This window comes from Populus nigra, chromosome 14, assembly GCF_951802175.1.
Source record: "Populus nigra chromosome 14, ddPopNigr1.1, whole genome shotgun sequence".
Classification (NCBI taxonomy): domain Eukaryota; kingdom Viridiplantae; phylum Streptophyta; class Magnoliopsida; order Malpighiales; family Salicaceae; genus Populus; species Populus nigra.
The window spans coordinates 6,382,809-6,400,935 of NC_084865.1; the positions used below are offsets into that span (position 1 = coordinate 6,382,809).

At 32.7% G+C, this 18,127-nt stretch overlaps 2 protein-coding genes across 6 annotated transcripts; both read right to left on the minus strand.

The window, feature by feature from the left end:
* Nucleotides 1-3,130: 3,130 nt before the first annotated feature.
* Nucleotides 3,131-9,745, minus strand: LOC133672768 (mitochondrial ATP-independent inner membrane protease subunit 1a-like). Of its 5 annotated transcripts, none has more exons than XM_062093292.1 (5): nt 9,432-9,739; nt 9,130-9,354; nt 8,751-8,861; nt 5,961-6,028; nt 3,131-3,432 (listed from the first exon to the last, which is right to left on the minus strand). In XM_062093292.1, the coding sequence occupies exons 1-4, from the start codon at nt 9,555-9,557 to the stop codon at nt 5,975-5,977; spliced, it is 516 nt and encodes a 171-aa protein (XP_061949276.1). In that variant the 5' UTR covers nt 9,558-9,739; the 3' UTR covers nt 3,131-3,432; nt 5,961-5,974. The 5 variants fall into 5 exon arrangements, 4 of the variants coding, with proteins under 4 accessions (XP_061949276.1, XP_061949277.1, XP_061949274.1 ...); XM_062093293.1 differs by lacking the exon at nt 3,131-3,432 and adding an exon at nt 4,191-4,362; XR_009834898.1 differs by lacking the exon at nt 3,131-3,432 and adding an exon at nt 8,170-8,362 and having other exon boundaries at nt 5,696-6,028; nt 9,432-9,740.
* Nucleotides 9,746-11,154: 1,409 nt separating this feature from the next.
* On the minus strand, nt 11,155-15,068 carry LOC133672685 (photosystem II stability/assembly factor HCF136, chloroplastic). Its single transcript, XM_062093173.1, has 9 exons — nt 14,684-15,068; nt 14,143-14,378; nt 13,802-13,932; nt 13,353-13,485; nt 13,047-13,169; nt 12,366-12,440; nt 11,967-12,082; nt 11,620-11,704; nt 11,155-11,441 (listed from the first exon to the last, which is right to left on the minus strand). Exons 1-8 carry the CDS (start codon nt 14,985-14,987, stop codon nt 11,638-11,640), a joined length of 1,185 nt encoding a protein of 394 aa, XP_061949157.1. The 5' UTR covers nt 14,988-15,068; the 3' UTR covers nt 11,155-11,441; nt 11,620-11,637.
* Between the last annotated feature and the right edge of the window lie 3,059 nt (nt 15,069-18,127).

Here is an 18,127-nt window from a genome sequence, read left to right on the forward strand (position 1 = left end):
CAAGATTATCTTTGGGTCAATGTTTATATATCACAAACTTAATTTTTGGCTTTTTAGGTTTGTCATCTACTTCGTTGTAGGTTTCTAGATCTTTTATATTCACCAGGTTTATATCATAAATGCAAATACAAATGTCTGACACCAACTATCCATTTCATTCCACATGTTTTCAATTATTTTATGTTAGAGATTAATTCTCATTCTTAATAATAAACTGGCTTTTATAAATATTTCATACAAATACAACTCGTTTATATAAAATATAGAAGGAGGAAAAATAATGATAAATTATAATAATCTATCAAAGCATTATTAAATTAAAAATACATTAAAAAAATCAATCACTATTTTAGAAAAGAAAAGGTCTAACTAAAGAGTTAAAAAAAAATAAGAGAAAGGTATTAAGTAATATCTAAATGGAAAACAAATTATGAAAAGAAAAGAAAATTAAAGCTAGGTCAAGTGCTTAGCCAACAATAAAAAAGCTTAGGCTCGCTTAGGCATGGAAGCCTAGGTCTGTGCACTTGCTAGAGGTTTTTTTTAGTAAAAGAGTGGACATGTGTCATTCACTTCAATTTCTTTTTATAATCGGGTGATTGGTCATCTTTTATGGTAGACAACATGTTGCTTGCTGGATCATTTTCTAGTCACCACCAATAATTGAAAAATTAGGATTCAAGTTTTATGGATCATTAAAAGCTATTTTTGACTCGTTTTTATCTAAAAACATCCTCGAAATCTCAATAAACTCATTTCCAACTCCAAAACACCTTAAAATCACTCTAAAAGATTAAATGAATATAAAACATTTTATGAAACCCATCTACTTTTTCAATATTGTTATAGGAAAATACTACCTCTATTAAACCTTTCATGAAAAGACAGACTTATTAATACAAAAATCGATATTTTTTATAGTCAAAATATGGCTATCCGAGAACTCTCTCTCTCTCTCTTCTCTCAACATTCATGAACTTAAATGTGAGAAAATAAAGTTTAGTATCGAAACATGAATTGCAAAAATAAAAGACACCAAATGATAGAAAAACTACAACTTAATTGTTGTTTTTTTTTACTATAATTAAAGTACAATTCTGCAAAATTGTTTCTCAATTAATCTTTGAATATTGTTCAAAACTTTGTATAAGCAAGGTAATGTAGATTGGAATAAATGTAAACAAAAAAACCATTTTACTATAATGTAGGGGGATGAAATTGCAAATATTAAAAGCTTAATGATTGAAATTTAAAAAACTACAATATGCATATTAATAGTGAGGCCCACGATGACTAGTATATCTTGTTGAATAGTGCATGATGCTAAAATGATTAACCATTCTGTTTTAGTTATAGGTCTTATACGTTTTGATTAAATAATTATTTTAAGATAAACAAATATATAAAAAAAGAAGTTGGGACAATCTCTTTGCAATTACGTAGTTTGTTTGATATTGATTTTGTAGTTGGTTTATTGAAAAACATTAAAAAAAAATATTAGTTATTTTTATCTGAAAAATCAGATACATATGAAATAATTCAAACTTAAAGAAATTTTAAGATATTAAATATTGTTGTTCCTGATCATTTTAAAAATCTTAAACTCAAATTCTTGAGGACATTAATATTCATGAGAATTGCATTCTTTATTATTTTTTTTGAATATGGATGGCATGTTCTTAATAAAATCATAGTTGGTGAAGAATTTAATATAATAAAATTGATGTGTAAAATAGTTTAAAGATGAATTTATAGTAGGAAAAAAGCTTTACAGACAGAAAACACAAATTCAGTTATCCTGTTTGTTTTAGTGTTTTAAAAGCGCTTTTTAAAAAAATTAATTTTTTTTGTTTTAAATTAATATATGTTTTAGTATTTTTAAATCATTTTGATGTACTAATATCAAAAATAATTTTTTAAAATAATAAAAATATTATTTTAATATTTTTATAAATAAAAAACATTTTAAAAAATAACTATAATCACACTCAAACACAAATCACTGAGTTAATTAAGCCTTCATTCATTATGGTATAGTTAAATAGTACTAATCTTTTAGTCTAATCTTTAAATGACAATTGGCTTGAACGTGGTTTCTATGAGGTATGCTTTGATTAGCTTCGACCGACACGTATAAAAGGTTGACTTTTTATGCAAAAGTATTGCTGAATAGGACCCAAGATCTCTCCAATTGTAGTCCCACGATAAATATTTTTTGTTTGTGATTTTATGGATAAAATAATCACAAATAAAATATTAACATTAATAAACCTGTTAAATCCAATGATGCAAAGAGAAATAGCATTCTTTAACACTAGAAGGAAGAATCATAAATGATGGCCCGATCATAGAATCAAGCTGGTTGTGATAGCTAGCGTACGTGAGAATAGAAAATAATTGGGGTATTTTAAAAAAATCTTTTTTAATTTGATCTCCTTTTTACTCCTTTATATATATATATATGCGCTAAAAACCTGTAATCAGCATAGCTAACCTTTTCTTTTCCTTGCTCTTCCGGCAAGATACCAAGGAGTACGAAACGGAAGAAGGAAGGCTTACTTCTTGAAAGTATGAAATAAGAATAAAAACACACAGGGTTCTTTTCTCGTTGCATGAAGTAGATGTATCTTGTCATGTTTCTTTGCAGAAGACAAGGCAGCAGGCAAGCCATGGCGAGTGTCTTTGCAGGTGGCATTAATTAAGTCTTTTTCTTGCCAAATATTGTGCACTTAATTCTTCCATATCATGTGCAGCATGTGAGGTTTACATGAGTTTCGGAGCTCATCTTGTAATAAATAGTGCTGCAGCACCTCTCTGTAAACTTGGGTTTTGTAGATCCACGCCGACAATAAATCAACTGTGTTTCATTTCTAATAGCATGTGGCTGACCATGCATGCATGCATGTTGCTCCGAGCAGTGCAAAACCCTAAATTCACGTGGTAAAAGACTGGAAGCAAATCTAGTGATGCATTAATTATCCCATTCATGCCAATTTCGTTCAATGATTTTCTTGAGAATGATTTTCTTGAGAATCATGTACGAAAAACCTCAAGCACTTAAAGTGTGGATGCCATTAATGCTGAACTGAAAGGTTGAAGTTCTTCCAAATATATATATATATATAAAACTTGGGAGAATCTTTTATAGATGTTAGGTCACAATTAAGGATCATAATCATATCGGTAAAGCATGTGAATTATGGCCCAGCTGCTCATGAAGTCAATTCCCGAGTAAACGCTCAACCTGGTTATTGGTCAACTACAAGGCTATTTTCTTCAACAATTTCAATCCACAGAGCTTAGGATAATGCATGCTTCTTGTATCACTTTGCCTAGGGAAGGATACTGCTTATGATGGTAATGGATAATGGTAGGGAAGGAAGTCAGGAAATCCACACTTGACAGTCCTTTCCGAGTGGAAATGTGGAGGAAGACCTTCATGAGAAACAGGGCACACTGACACAGGCTCAATCATTTTGTTCTGTGAGATAGAAATTTCCCCAAGAAAAACTAATTCTTTCATGTAAAAATCACAAGTTATAGCCCCAATCTGGTGCTTTTCTTTAGGTTTTCAAAATGGGGACAGAGGCCCAAAGAAACAAAATAATACGGTGAACCCAAACATATATTGGACCTAAATTGAGAGAGGGGAGACCATCTCTTTGCAAACAACACAACAAGAGCCTTCTGGTTCTTAATGGCATTTCATTTCTAAATGGATGGCCATATATGCAATTCAAAGCATTGCAAAACACAAAATTCTCCTCTCTCACCAATTATCTTTCTAGAAAGAACACATCGGTAAACCTGCACCATGCTGCGGGTAGGAAAAAAATAATTCTTGAGCATAAAAAAATTCTTCAGTATAGGAAGAACTACATAGTACCAATGAAGGCCGTGTTTGTAGGTTAGTGGCTATCACACGCGCCACCGACGACCATTCTCACACGCTAGAGCATTTGCTACACAAGCAACACACTTTTTCCCCTTTTATTTAATTTAGTTCCTTAACACTCATTTCAAGTTCACATTCAGTACCTCAAGCTTAAGTTATTCTAAATTAATGAAATTAAATTTTATTTTATCAAATTAAATATCGATTGAGTGCTAATTTTTGCTAATTTTTTTTCTCAACACCAGGAGAACCCGCATGAAGCCATGATCATAAATCAATTCAATTTTAAAAGAGAAAATTAAAGAGAAAAAACTTGAGTGAAAAACATTTATTACACTTTTACAATCCACAAAGTAATTTTGTGCCTGTCTATAGTGAATCCCAAATTAATGATCAAACATTATATGGCTGCACAATAATTCTTCCCATTTGTTAGAAAAGGTACATATGCTTGCAAAGTTGGCCCAAACCTGAGCATTTAAAGCCGCAATGTCTAACCAAATCAGAATAAAGTATGACTGGTAATAACTTTGTCAGTTTAGTTGCACTAACGAGTTCTATCAATCAGTAATGGCTGTATTCACGACAATAGAAAAGCAGAGGAAGCTTCGGATTGTTTTGGATGAAAAGAATCCATCATGAAACAAAAATGGAATTGCAATGTAGGTTCTAGATACCACTATTATTAAACCCGAACCGGCCTAGCAGGTTGACCCGGGACCCAGCCGACCCGGTAGCTGGACCGGTCTGGGCAAGACAAAAAACCAGCACAAGGAAAAAACCGGCCAGACCCGGGTGACCCAGCCTAACCCGGCTAAGACCCAGTATATATATATCAACTCACCTGACTCGAGGACTTTGGGAAAGCAAAAGAAAAGCTTAAGTTTTTGCCCTAATTTCTTTCTTCGAAGTTTGAACAATCAAGAGATTTTCTTCTGCTGATTGCTGATTGAATCTTCTAGCCCCTTACTGTATCTCCAATTTCACTACTCACATCATTCCCTTTTTGTCATTTTTTTTTTATCATGATCTTGTAGAACTCTACACCAGTGGTCCGAAAGAGAAGCTGGATTCCACTGTTATAAGCCAGGTACTTCCTCTTTCTGCTTCACAATGTTTTATTTTGGGTTTAATTGTGCTAGCAATAATCAATAATCTACCATTGCTATAAGGAAACAAGCTCACCTAATGCGACATGTGTGGTTGAAGAGACTCCTTTTTTGAAAGATATCAACATCTTTTTAATTAGCAGCCCTGTTCCTATCTGATTGGTTTACTAAATCACCATTCCTATGTGATTGGTTTACTAAATCACCAGTTGGTTGGGTCCCTTGATTTTATTTTTTAACCTGGGGTAAACACTATACCACTTATTTACATCCTTCTCTATTTTACTTCTATTTTGCTGTTTTAATATTCCTTTATAGCTTGTCTTATGGAAGCCACTTCTTTCAACTTTTTTTTTCTTCTAAATAACTACATTAATTTCTGGTGCAATTGATGCTTAGCCGCTATGCATCTGATGTTGTTATTGCATTAGATTTCCAAGTGATGGTTAATAGTGAGCATCTGATTTTGTCATTGCAACCTGCTATTTATGTCACAAGCTCATGTTCCTATTTTCTTTTTCCTGTTTTTCTAAATACTATCACCTACATTGCTGTTGCTGCCATTTGTTTTTCTTGTTGGTTTTCAAGTGGTTTATGTGTCTTCCAGAACAGGACATTCCATTTGCAATATCTCCAGTGAGACTAGCTTTGATTTCTGAGAGTTAATGATCTTTTAGTAGATTCACAAAGAACATAAAAAAAAGGTGTAAGAATTTTAAATTCCAAGTCAACAGATTAAATGTTGATGTTTTGGAATTTTGGACCGAGAAACTAGAACTGTTATCCTTAAATCCGGGCTGACCCACAAAACCCGTGACTTGGTCATTTTACCGGGTCAACTACCGGGTTGGGTTTTATAACTATGCTAGATACTTGCAAGTCATCACTAAGGTAATATAATGTAACTTTAGGCAAGGTGATCATCCAGAGCAAGGACTATGCTGTCTAAGAACACGTACCTAACAACATTCATTCAGCTGTTTTGCTCTTTGTTCCCAAGTGGTCCGAAATCTTTGGGTGGCCATATCTAGAAACAAAATGAGCACAGACAAAAACAAGAAATTTAGAGTACGAAGGATGAGCTTTTCTGAAAAATAATTGTCCAGCAGTTGTGAAAGGAGCAAAAATTCATTGCTGTCAGCTCAGAATAAGAGTATAAATGGTCTATTTCCTATCCCAATCAGTGAATCATTATATGTACAATAGTGGTCGAATGCGAATCAGTGGCCCAGCTGCTCATGAGGTTAACCTGAGCTTTGATATAATCATTCCATTCACACCACTTGGTCACTGCAACTAGTTAAGGCTGTGTTTGTTTACATTTCTTCAACAATTTCATGAATCTTGATTCACAAAGATCATGCTAATGATTGTACTAGATGCCCCCAACCGCATACTAATTACATCACAGTGCCTATTGCCTAGGGCAGACTGCTTGAGACGGTCAAGCCTTCATGGGCAACCATGGTTTGATAATGCATTTTTCTCCACAGTCCAACACCATTTATAGGATTCCAAGTTAATATCTAATACAAGAAAAGAAGATACTAATGTTATGGATGTGTTTTTGAGCATCATCATTTTTTAAATTGAGAAGCAAAAAATATTGTTTACGCTTAATAAAATAAGTTTAAAAATATTTAAACCAATAAATTAAAAAAGAATTATTAATACTTATTAAATACTAAATTAGAAAGCTAATCTTTCTAGTAAAAACAAGAGAGAGATGACATGGAAATATTTAACCTCAACATTCTTTTTTTATTTTATATGTTTTTATTTATTTTATCTTAAAGGTTATTTTTCATTGCCAAGAACAAATGATTTTCATTTTTATAAATACATTATGCAAATACAATTTATTTATATAAAATATAAAAGAAAAAAAAATAAAGATAAATTACAATAATCTCTTTGAAGTATTATAAAATTAAAAAATAATTCAAAAAATAACTACTATTTAAAAAATTATGAAATAAACAATTCAGAAAATAAGAGTGTATTAATTAAAATTTAAATCAAAAAACTAATGCAAAGTGAAAAAATAAATAAATAAGAGGGAGGCAATGCACATGGGATCCAAAAATTTTCAGGGTTCGAGCTTTAGGACCTGAAAAACCCCAATTTTCAACTTGTTTTCATTTGAAAACATATAAAAAAACACGATAGAAACCTTAACAACCCCGTTTTCAACACCATAACAGCCTCTAATCTCTCTAAAAATAAAAATTAAATGAATCCCAAAAAACTTTAAGGACCCCAATATACTTTTCCTAGCACAGTTAAAGAGCAACACCACTTCCACTAAATTTTTCTTGATGAGACAAACTCAATTACATTAAGATCAACATTTTCTGGTGGCCTTAATATCGATATTCAATCACTTTTTATCTTCAATATTTTATGGTGACTTTCTCTCTAACATCTAGAGATTGAATCATGAAAAAAACAAAGTTTGAAATCAAAATATAAACTACTAAAACAACAATTACCAAAAAATAGTTGAATTGAAATTTCAGAGAGAAAATTTAAGTATATTTTCATCTACATCTAAACAGGGTCTTTTTTTTTATTATTAAATTTGGTTCTTCTTCTAGTTCCTTTTTCAAACTACAAATAAAGTTTAATTTCACAAAATCAACTTTTAATTTATCGACACTTTGTATATGCAAGAGAATGCAAGAATATCAACATATAAAACAATGCTAATGTAACCTGGAAGAATAAAATTGCGATTAAAGAAGTTTGTTGATCGATGTAATAAAAAAAGAAGCACTGTTCAGAGTGCGGTGAACAGTGCCTTCAAAGGCACCCCAGATGATACAGTCCAACACCATTTAAGTTCTAATAAAACCTACATTTCAACGTGATGATTACTAAGAGTCTAAGACAGTCCAGGAATGACTTGTCATATAGCATATTGGTTGTAATCAATATCATATCATTCTTAGCAAAATTAAACTAAGTGTATGATTGATATTGAGGTGCAGATGCTTTTTAAAAGCCTTTTAATTAATATCAAAATAATGTTTTTTCAGATTTTTTTTTTATTTTTGTTATCAGCACTACAAAATCATCCATAAACACCTAAAAAACATACTTTTTCAGTCAAAAAACAATTTGAAAAGTAGGTTGTAATGCAAAAACAAACACTCACTAAGCTTGTACCTACTGCTTGGGCTGCCATGTCAATCCCAAGTAGATGCTGCCTCGTCTTAGATGGCCTCCCTTATTCCCCATCACTCTTCCATGTGGATTGGTAAGACATATTTTTGGTTTACTACCAACATTCTTTACAATAATATTGGTTCATATTACTTGATAGAATTTTTCCTACACCTGCCAGGTCTAGTTAACCAGCCTGCAAACTCATGGACATTTTGTGCATTAGCGCAACATACAGATCATTTTCAGTCTATTCTAATGCCTTGGAAAACAAGAGATAAATGGTCACTTCCTAGGTCTTAACCTCTTATAAAACATACTCCACTCAACCATTACTAAAGTTTCATTTTGCACAGTTTTAATCCTACAGCTCAAAATTCCTCGAATAGTGTTGAACAAAAAATCTCAGTTGCCCTCGACTGATGCCAGCTACGTCAAAATAATTATTTTTAACATGATGCGAACATTACTGTTGATAGCCCACATATTCTTCATAGAAAAACCAGAACAATGTGCTCTATGAAAGGTAAAAAAAAAACTCTCAAAACCCAACAAAAGTACGCCAAGGAAGAAAATAGGCTTACCTTCCAAAATATTTTCCCTTGAAGAAGGCCATAAGAAACTGCCCCGAAGTTTCTTGAATCCTTGCTTTTATATATGTTATCTCCCTCTACCCAAATATGGCCCTTAGGAACCTAAACAAAAAGAGCAAACCTTTTCATTTCCTAAGCTAACAATCAACAATCTTTAAAGCAAAATAGAAATAATCCACAAATCCAGCAAGCAAAAAATCAACAATTACCTAACCATACCACACCCACCAAAACCCATTAAGAAAAGCATCAAAATCTACCAAACAAAGCATAATCACTAAAAAACCATCAACAAAAAGACATCACGCTTAGCTTTAACAACACTAAAGGCAAAATCTTCAAAACCCAACCAAAAAAAAAAAACACATACCACAATAGTCTCAGTTCTATCACTGTTTTGGGGATCAACAACATAAGTAACAGAATCACCCTCAACACCTATAACTCTTTTAGTCACAATTTTTCTTGGCTCCACGGGTGATGTAACAAGAACAATATCTCCAGCACCCACTTTGCCAAGCTTGTGTGAAATCTTCTCAGCCAATGCCAAATCACCACTAATGTTAAAGGTAGGGAGCATACTTGGTCCATAGAGCTGCAACACCCCCCGTCAATGCTTAAATACTTAAAGAAACAGATAAAAAGCATTACTTTATGCTTATTTATACTTACCGAAGCAACAGTGAAGACATAGGTTTTGGTGACATGGAGAAAGCAAAGAGCTTTGGCTACTAAGAAGGATCCGTTGAACGCTTCTTTAGCAATAACGGTCCACTCATTTAGATTTCTCAGGCTCATTTGTTTTTTTTTTTTTCCCCTCTTCGTCAAGAAGATTGCTGGTTTTTATTTGAGACTTGAGAGGGGAGAAAGCTTGCTGCTTTAGAGTGAAATAGGGGAAGGCCAGAAATTTTTGCAAGTACAAGTTGGGCTAAAGGCCAGAGCAGACTAGAAGGTTGAATAGTGATGAGCTAACTCAAATATGTAGTAGAAGGCAACTCAAGTGAGAGCAATATCTAACGGGTCAACTATAGGGTCCATTAGTCATGTGTATTGAGTGTTTTTTAAAAGTGAATTTTAATTAAAAATATATTAAAATAATTTATTTTTATTAACATGGATGTCCGGGTCAGTTTGCGCGTACCTCGACTAATCTCACGGACCCTGAAGTTAACGACCATGTAAGTCTCTAATGGCCCTGAGATTTGTGTAACTCGAACTAGTAATCTCTAAGAAGCAAATTCAGAATCAGATATTAAAATGATATTTTTAATATGGCATGAGGTGTTTTTCAAAATATTTTTTAATTAAAAATACATCTAAATAATATTTTTTAAATTTTTTTTATATTGACACATTCAAATTATTAATTTTTTTTTAAAAAAATATTAATTTAATATTTTTATGAACCAAAAAAAAATTAATGGCCCTCTCTCTCTTTGAAAATGACATTTCATATAATTGAATTTAACCATTGAAGTTTTATACATTTACCTTTGGTATTTTATACGGGTGTGTTTTTTAAAAATAATTTCTAATTAAAAATATATTAAAATAATATTATTAATGTGGTATAAAATACATTTTAAAAATGCTTTTTTATTAAAAATACATCTAAATAATATTTTTTTAAATTTTTTTTTCACATCAGCACAATAAAACTATTAAAAAGTAATCTAAAAAACATTAATTTAATATTTTAATAAGCTAAAACTAATTTAAAGCTACATTTTCTCTCTCTCTTTCCTTCTCTCTCTCTTTCTTTTTCGGTGAAAATGATGTTGCATATAATTGAATTTTATCATTGAAGTTTTATACATCTAAATAATGCTCGACTAGAAGCGGTTTTTAATTATTATTAAGTTAATAATTATAAGATTTAATTTCGCTCATTCTTTTTAATCTAACTCAGATATGTAATAATGATGGGCTAACTCAAATATGTAGTAGACGACAACTTAAGTTAGAGCAATCTCTACTGGGTCAATTATAGGCCCATTAATCATGTTTTCAATATGTTTTTTAAAAGTATTTTTTAATTAAAAATATGTTTTTTAAAAGTATTTTTAATTAAAAATATATTAAAATAATATTATTACTATAATGTAGAGTGTTTTTAAAAATATTTTTTAATTAAAAATATATCTAAATAATATTTTTTTATATTTTTTTTCATAAAACATTAAAACTATTAATATTTTTTAAGTATAATTAATTTAATGACACTTTTTTTCCTCTTCCCTTGTCTCTCTCTCCCCCTTTCTTTTTCAGTAAAAATGATGTTGCTTATAATTGAATTTTATCATTGAAGTTTTGTACATCTAACTGCAACGTACTTGGTATTGTCTACTTAAGATATGACAACTTCCTCTAATTTTCAAAGAAACTCAAGCCCTAGTTTTGCAAGGAATGAGAATAAGAACATCTCATTATCCATAGCCAGGACAAGTATGAGTCGAGCGAACAAATCTGAATCCTTCTCCGAATCAAATCTAAATTTGTCCAACGATATCCTATTGTCTTTGCACAAACTTTACTATAAAGAACACCACCACTTGTAATGGAATGTAGCAGCCATTCACATATTATAGTTGCATGAAAAAATACATGCAATATGAAACTTTGTTCCTCTCTTCACAGCATGGAGTGCTTTATGCATACAAAATCGCAGCATCATTGAGAAACCTGCACACAGAGGAATTCAGGAATTTGATCCAGCCATTCAGAAAGCATTTCTCCTAGATCTTTGCATGGCAAAATTTTCCATCAAATATGTGGAAGCCTACACAAATTTACATGTTCATTTTACACGCCCTCTATAAAACTATTAGAGTAAATGAAATGGGAGAATCCATTCAGTTACCATGAGACAGCAATGTCTTTATCCAAGATACCGAAGCAGGACTCCATCATTTCCCAGAACAAATCCCTTTTTGTCATCGATAAACCTGCAGAAAAAAAGATCATAGGTATGAATAGTTTATGATTTGACTGCGTCTGAGTGCAAAGTTAAACAGGTAAAAGCATTGGTCATTAATGCTCATTTTCTTCCTCAACAAAAAGGTGCATTTCAAATCAGAGTGAAAAATGAAATATGAAAGGTGTTGGGGTGCAATCCAAGACCACAAGAAGACATATACATTGCATTTGGAAACCTGCTAATCAATGTTGGAGATTATCTATGCTAGCTGTTAATATAATGAGACTCACTTCACTGAGTAAAGATTTGCAGCGATATTATCAGCTGCTTTGTCACGGGTCCATGTCTTGCCACCATTGGTAGTTCTCAACAGAATCCCACTGCCCCCTGCTGCCCAAGCCTCTTCCTGCACAAAGAAACCATTTACAGCATGAATGTAGAAACTTGGAAAGTTGAGAGGCCCATATAAAAACTTGACAGTGGAACAAAGTTGCATATGCAAGACACAAATCACTTGTCAGTAAATGCAGATGGATGCATATTCGTGACACATAGGACAAGCATGGTTTTGTTGAGCAACACATGTTACAATGCAGAACTTCTTGAAGTGAAGCCATTTATCAACACATCATTGTAATGGAACTAATTCTGTTGCGGTTATACCGTTGCATTAATCAGAAAACTGTTACCTTTGAACGGTACCCTACATCAAGAATGCCAAACCCCCTACTTTGCACTGGAATTTCTTCAAACTCCTCTGATATCTGAAACATCAAAAAGTAGCTGAGCTTCAACACCAATACATAAAAAAAATCTGGTCCTATTCTATAACCAATTAACCAATGCTTGTAAACTGACAGTAATCTACATTGAAAAAGATATGACATGAAAAGAGAAAACACGGATTATATAACTGGAAACACTATAAGGACATATAATAAACAAATAAGTAAAGTAGACTGCAACGCAATAAAAATAGGTGAAAATAAAAAGACCAGTGATTATGAGACATTCACGTGTTATAATCCCTATGATAATCATATACATGTCCAGATGATGCTTTTTTTGTCTAGAATTTTATGTGTATTTAAAAGTCAAAATATATCAAGCAAATGCAAATGCAAATCCATTGAAAGCATCAAGTCTTGCTTAGTTCACATTCACAAAGGAATGAATAATTGGGTGTTTCTCGACTGATAAGGACTTCATCTAGTGGGATGTCAAGTCACTGTTGATATACTAGTTTCGAAGGGTGCAACAACTAATGTTGATATAAACTTACCATCTTATCATTATGTAACCAATTCACTGATTCAGGATCATCACATGCACAGAATAATAGTTTCTTCACATTCTTCTTATCAACTTACCCCAGTGCCTTTGCTAAGATAAAGCCCCCCTCCACGAACAAGAAGCCAGAGCCCACCATCCGCCCTCCATCCCATGTTTTGAATTCTTCTTGCAATTGCTCTGTTATGCGGCTGCCAGAATGCCTGAAAATATGAAAAGTAATGAATTGCAGTTAATAAAGTGTACATGCCTGTTAGCACTTATGCATGTGTCTACACACGCAAACACTAAAAGGTTTAAGAGCGGGCATGCCTCATGAAGCCAATTAATAAGTTACAGATGTACACATGCAAAAATCTAGACAGCAACAAGAAAATGAGCATGACCTGACCAGGCTCCCACGTCAGATAGAAGTTACCACGGCTTGAGACGGCAACATAGTTTCCATTTGGAGAGCGATTCACAGTATTAAAAGTCCCTGTATAGTAACTTGCACCACTAATACCACTAGAAACTGTTCTGCAAAAGCAAGAAGCTATGTGAATATCTTGCCCGCTTGAAATTAAAAACTTGTGATCTAAAAGAATTCCGATGATCTTGACTCCGTAGTGAATAGAACTCTTAGCTTTTTAGAGAGGATGCAAAGTGGTTGTGTAACCATCTCAAACAAAAGGAAGATGGCCCATAAGATAAACTTAAAAAGATATCCTTTGCTAGATCACATTTTCAGAATTGAACTGTTTTATCTACAAATCCAACTCTTTCCTACAGCTAAGCAAATACTCCTCACTATATTGCACTATTTAGATTAACTTTTTATCTCAAGCAAACCAACCTGTTTAGAGTTGCCGAAACAGACTCCTGAACTGCAGCCCTCCAGTTATAACCCCTATTTGATGTGATATATATTGCACCTTCGTCTGTTACCATCTCCGCACTCTTTTCTCCAGTTGCCTTTATATAGACCTGCAAAATGTGGGAAGGGAATCAACTACTTTTCCCTATCCATACCCACACGGAACAACTAAAAAAGGGGTAAAATATCTGCAAAATTCAAGTTCCTTCATGAAACGATTCTCTTGTCTTTCATATCCCTTGAGAATTAACAGAAGCACTACAAATCCCAGCCACTAAAACATCACTAATTGATACTCACTACTACAAGTACAAGCTTACCATATCACCAGGGAGTTGAGCACTTAATGGTATTCTCTCCCATGTTTCTCCGGAATCTGCAGTGTACAGCAGAATTGCAGGCTTTCCAACAATCCATCCTTCCTTCCCCTTAAAACTAATGGAATTAAACCTATAGTTAAAATCCTCATCTTCTGCCGAAGGTATTGACCGCTGGACCCAAGTATTTCCAGCATCTTTAGTTTCCATGATTGTCTGCCTTGTCCCCAACAAGAAACCTACAAACCAAAGAACAAGTCTTCAAATTCTCAAGTACCAACAAAAATAAGTTAATTCAACCAAAATGATTCCACATAAGGTTAATTAACCCAACTAATACAAAATAAAGTTCAGGTCAAAGTCTTCAAAGCATTCATCTAATCTATGTATCTACAAACACACCACCCCTCCCTCTCGCCAATAGCCACAAAAAGGTAATAATTATAATAGGTGGGAAATGAAAAAAAGGGAGGTTATGCAATGTCAGAGACATTGTATATACAGCAAGAGTAGTGAAAAAAATTCTGTTGACGAACTTACTTACCATGGTTCGGGTCATCAGGAACAAAGGCAATGTCAAGGAGCACAACACCGGGATCAATGGGAAGGTAAACTCTTTCCCATTCGGAAAGAGAATCTTCAGCTGCAGCATTGGCTTGTTGGGGGTTAAGAATGAGAGGAGAAAGTAAAGGGAGTGATGAAAGTGAAGCTGTTTGAGATATGAAATGCCTGCGGTTCAGTTCTGGTCTTTGTGATAAACGAGGTTGTTGAGAAGGAGAGTGAGAATTCTGTGGTCTTTGAAGACAACGTGTGTTGGTTGTGAATGTTGGAGAAGTTAAGGAGGCCATGGTTTCCTCTTTCCCTCTCTCTCTCTAAAGACGCAGAACTCAGAAGTACTTTCTCTGTTTCTCTGTCTCTCTCTCTCTTATCCAAACGGTGGTTATATCAACGGCTACGCGGGCGTTTTCGGGCGTCCAATTCCCATGCCAAGTGGATATTCCTTTCTTGAAAGAGAAATAGTTTTGAAAAAAATTCTACAATTATTTCTTTCAAAAACGACTTGTCACTCATGCTCATGAAGCTTGAAATGGATTAATTACTTGGGAAGACCATGCAATTTTAGGCTGCATGTAAATTGTGTATATACCGACAGATCTATCTTTCGTTATATTTTTCTTAAAAAACATGTCATGTAAGCTTACTTCTTTTAATAGTATGAAATAGAATTGAAAGCCTAACTCACTTTATTAGCATTTTGAAAAACATAAACATTATTATTAATGAATTAACAGGCAAACCATGCAAAACTATTATTATTATTATTATAGATCAATTTCCTGTTATGTGAGTACCAATGAGCTCTTCAATTCTTTTTTTTTTTTTTTTTGCTTGGCCATCATTCTTTATCGCATGTTTAGTTGGGTTTTGGATTGTTGTTGATGTATTAATTAGTTATCAGTATTGGCTTTTTAACATATTTGTTCATTTCTAGCTTAAATTGTTGTGTTAGGGACAATTAACAACATTTTCTAAGAATGATTTGCTACCTAAGTTATTTGCTTGTTAAAGTTATTTGTTGTTGGTGATTTTATTATTGTTATGTTTTATTGTTGTTGGAGTTTGTCCCAAAAATAATTAAATTCAATAGCTTTCATATTTCATTGTTTAGTACATGTTTAGTTTCATGCGATAAGTTTATCTTGCTAAATGGCTTTCAAAACATTTTGTTTACTGGTTTTTTTGTTTCAAAGCTGTTTAATCGCCTTTTGTTTTCTCTTGGGGTTGGTTTGGATGAGTTTTCTTTGTTTTTATGCAGCATAATTTTTTTTTTGGATTCTTTTTAGATTACTGTCTTTGAATTTTTAAATTCTTCTTGGTTTACTGTCTTTTGAGGTATTATTAATTCCTTTTTTTCAAACAAAAACTTTTTGTTTTTGCTTAATGGGATGAAATAATTTTGTTGTTCCCTTGGTCTATGCATGACAGTTTATGGTTTGGATGGGATGGCTTTGGATGTTTTTTCTCAATCTTTGCAATGTTGACAATTGCTTATGGCTAGGGTATGGGTGGTTGGGTTTTAAATGTTTTCTCTGTCGAGTTTAGAAAAGAGTGTTCTTATCATAGATGATTTTTTTTTTATTTTACTTTGTATAAAATCTAAATAGCAAACAATCTAAACATATCAGACTATATATATGTAAGAAATAATCCCGAGAATAACAAATATAAATGCAAGTCATATTTTATAGAGAACAACTATAAATGTAAGGCTAGCCGAATGCCAACTAACCTGAAACTAATTAAATAATCATAGGGAGCCAAAAAAGCAAAGAGCTCATAAAAAATGAAGACTTGACTAACCTATAGATTAAAGGAGAAGCTTTGTTTCCCAAGCTTCAACAAACAACAAACAAATAATGGTGGTTTCTTGTAGATATTTACAAAAAAATAAAGATAATAAAGCACCATATCAAATAAATAAGCCAAAAAAAGAGGCAAAAAGCTCATAAAAAAAATAAAGACTTGGCTAACCTATAGATTGAAGGAGAAGCTTTGATTCCCAAGCCTCAATGAACAACAAACCAATGCTAGTGGTTACTTGCATAATTTATTTATTTAAAAAAAAAGATAAAAAAACATGATATTAGATGAATGAGCAAAGGCTAACAATAACTGTTTAAGTAGAACGTAAACTAAAAAGACTTGTTAAAAGTTAATTAATAGCAAGGACACCTAACTAGAGAGATGAAAAGGCAAAAGCAACCAAAAAAAAAAAGGAAAGAGGTGTGTAAAAAAAGATCAATTTTAGCTAACTAGAAGAGGCAAGGAGAAGCCCTGCACCGCAACCCTCACCAGATAACCATAAATATTGACAATTATTGCAATGAAAAAAAAAAGGCAAGTTAGCATTATAACAAACAAATAAGTAAAGGCTAAAAGTAGCAGACAAAATAGAAGATAATATTGTGCCTGGAAATAGAAAAAAAAACATAAGAAAAACCAGTAAGATCAAAGGTTCAAAATATAGATAGACAAACCAATTTCAAAGCATTCCCAAAATAGCAAAAAACATAAGAAGAACCAGGTTTACTAATTTTGGAATTCAATAGAGAAGATAACAGAAAGAAAGAATGAAAAAAAAGGGAAGAAGTCTGATGTTTTATTGCAGAAAATAAAGATTACAAGGAATAGAAAACAAGTAGCCTCACACCACTCAAGAAAATCACTCTTATTTTGGAATCACACCAAATACAAAGAACTTTCATTAACATCTACCCAATCCAGACATATATTATTCATTAAATAGAAATACATATTACAGTTATTTACTAGATAACTACCAACTAAGATAAGAACAAACAGTTATAGTTAACTTCTCTTGCCACTTTGAAATATAAAATGATCTTCATCCATTATTAATTAACTGCCTCATTGTCAACCTAATTTGCTGGAACATTCACGTCAACATGCTTTGTTAGAATTTTAGCTTGCACAGAATACTTCAATCTTCTGGAGTCTGTGAAATTTGTAGTTGCTACAACACATTGCTTCTTGTTGAAATCTTGGTCCCTTTCACTGGAATCTTGGTCCCTTTCATTTGCATCAATTTCCTCTCTTCCTTAGTAACTTGCCTCAGGCTAGTAATGTTCGACATAATCTTTATAAAGTTTAGGATTAAGACGATGGACTTCATAACCTTGTACTCAGACTGCTTCTGATTTCAGCTTGGATGCCCACTTTACCAAAAACTTATAATAACCTCCCCTTTTGGTAGAGACAAATTGATGGGTTAATATTGAGTCAACAGTTTATGGTGTAGGTTGAATTTGTGGAACTATTGAAGGAAGATCCTCTAATTCTTGAGAAGACATGGAACTTTGACATGCCGTAAAGTCTTCTACATTGAAAATTGGACTGAACTGGAAATCAAACGGTAAGTCAATTAAATAAGCTTTAGATCCCAACTTCTTAAGGATCTTAAATGGAC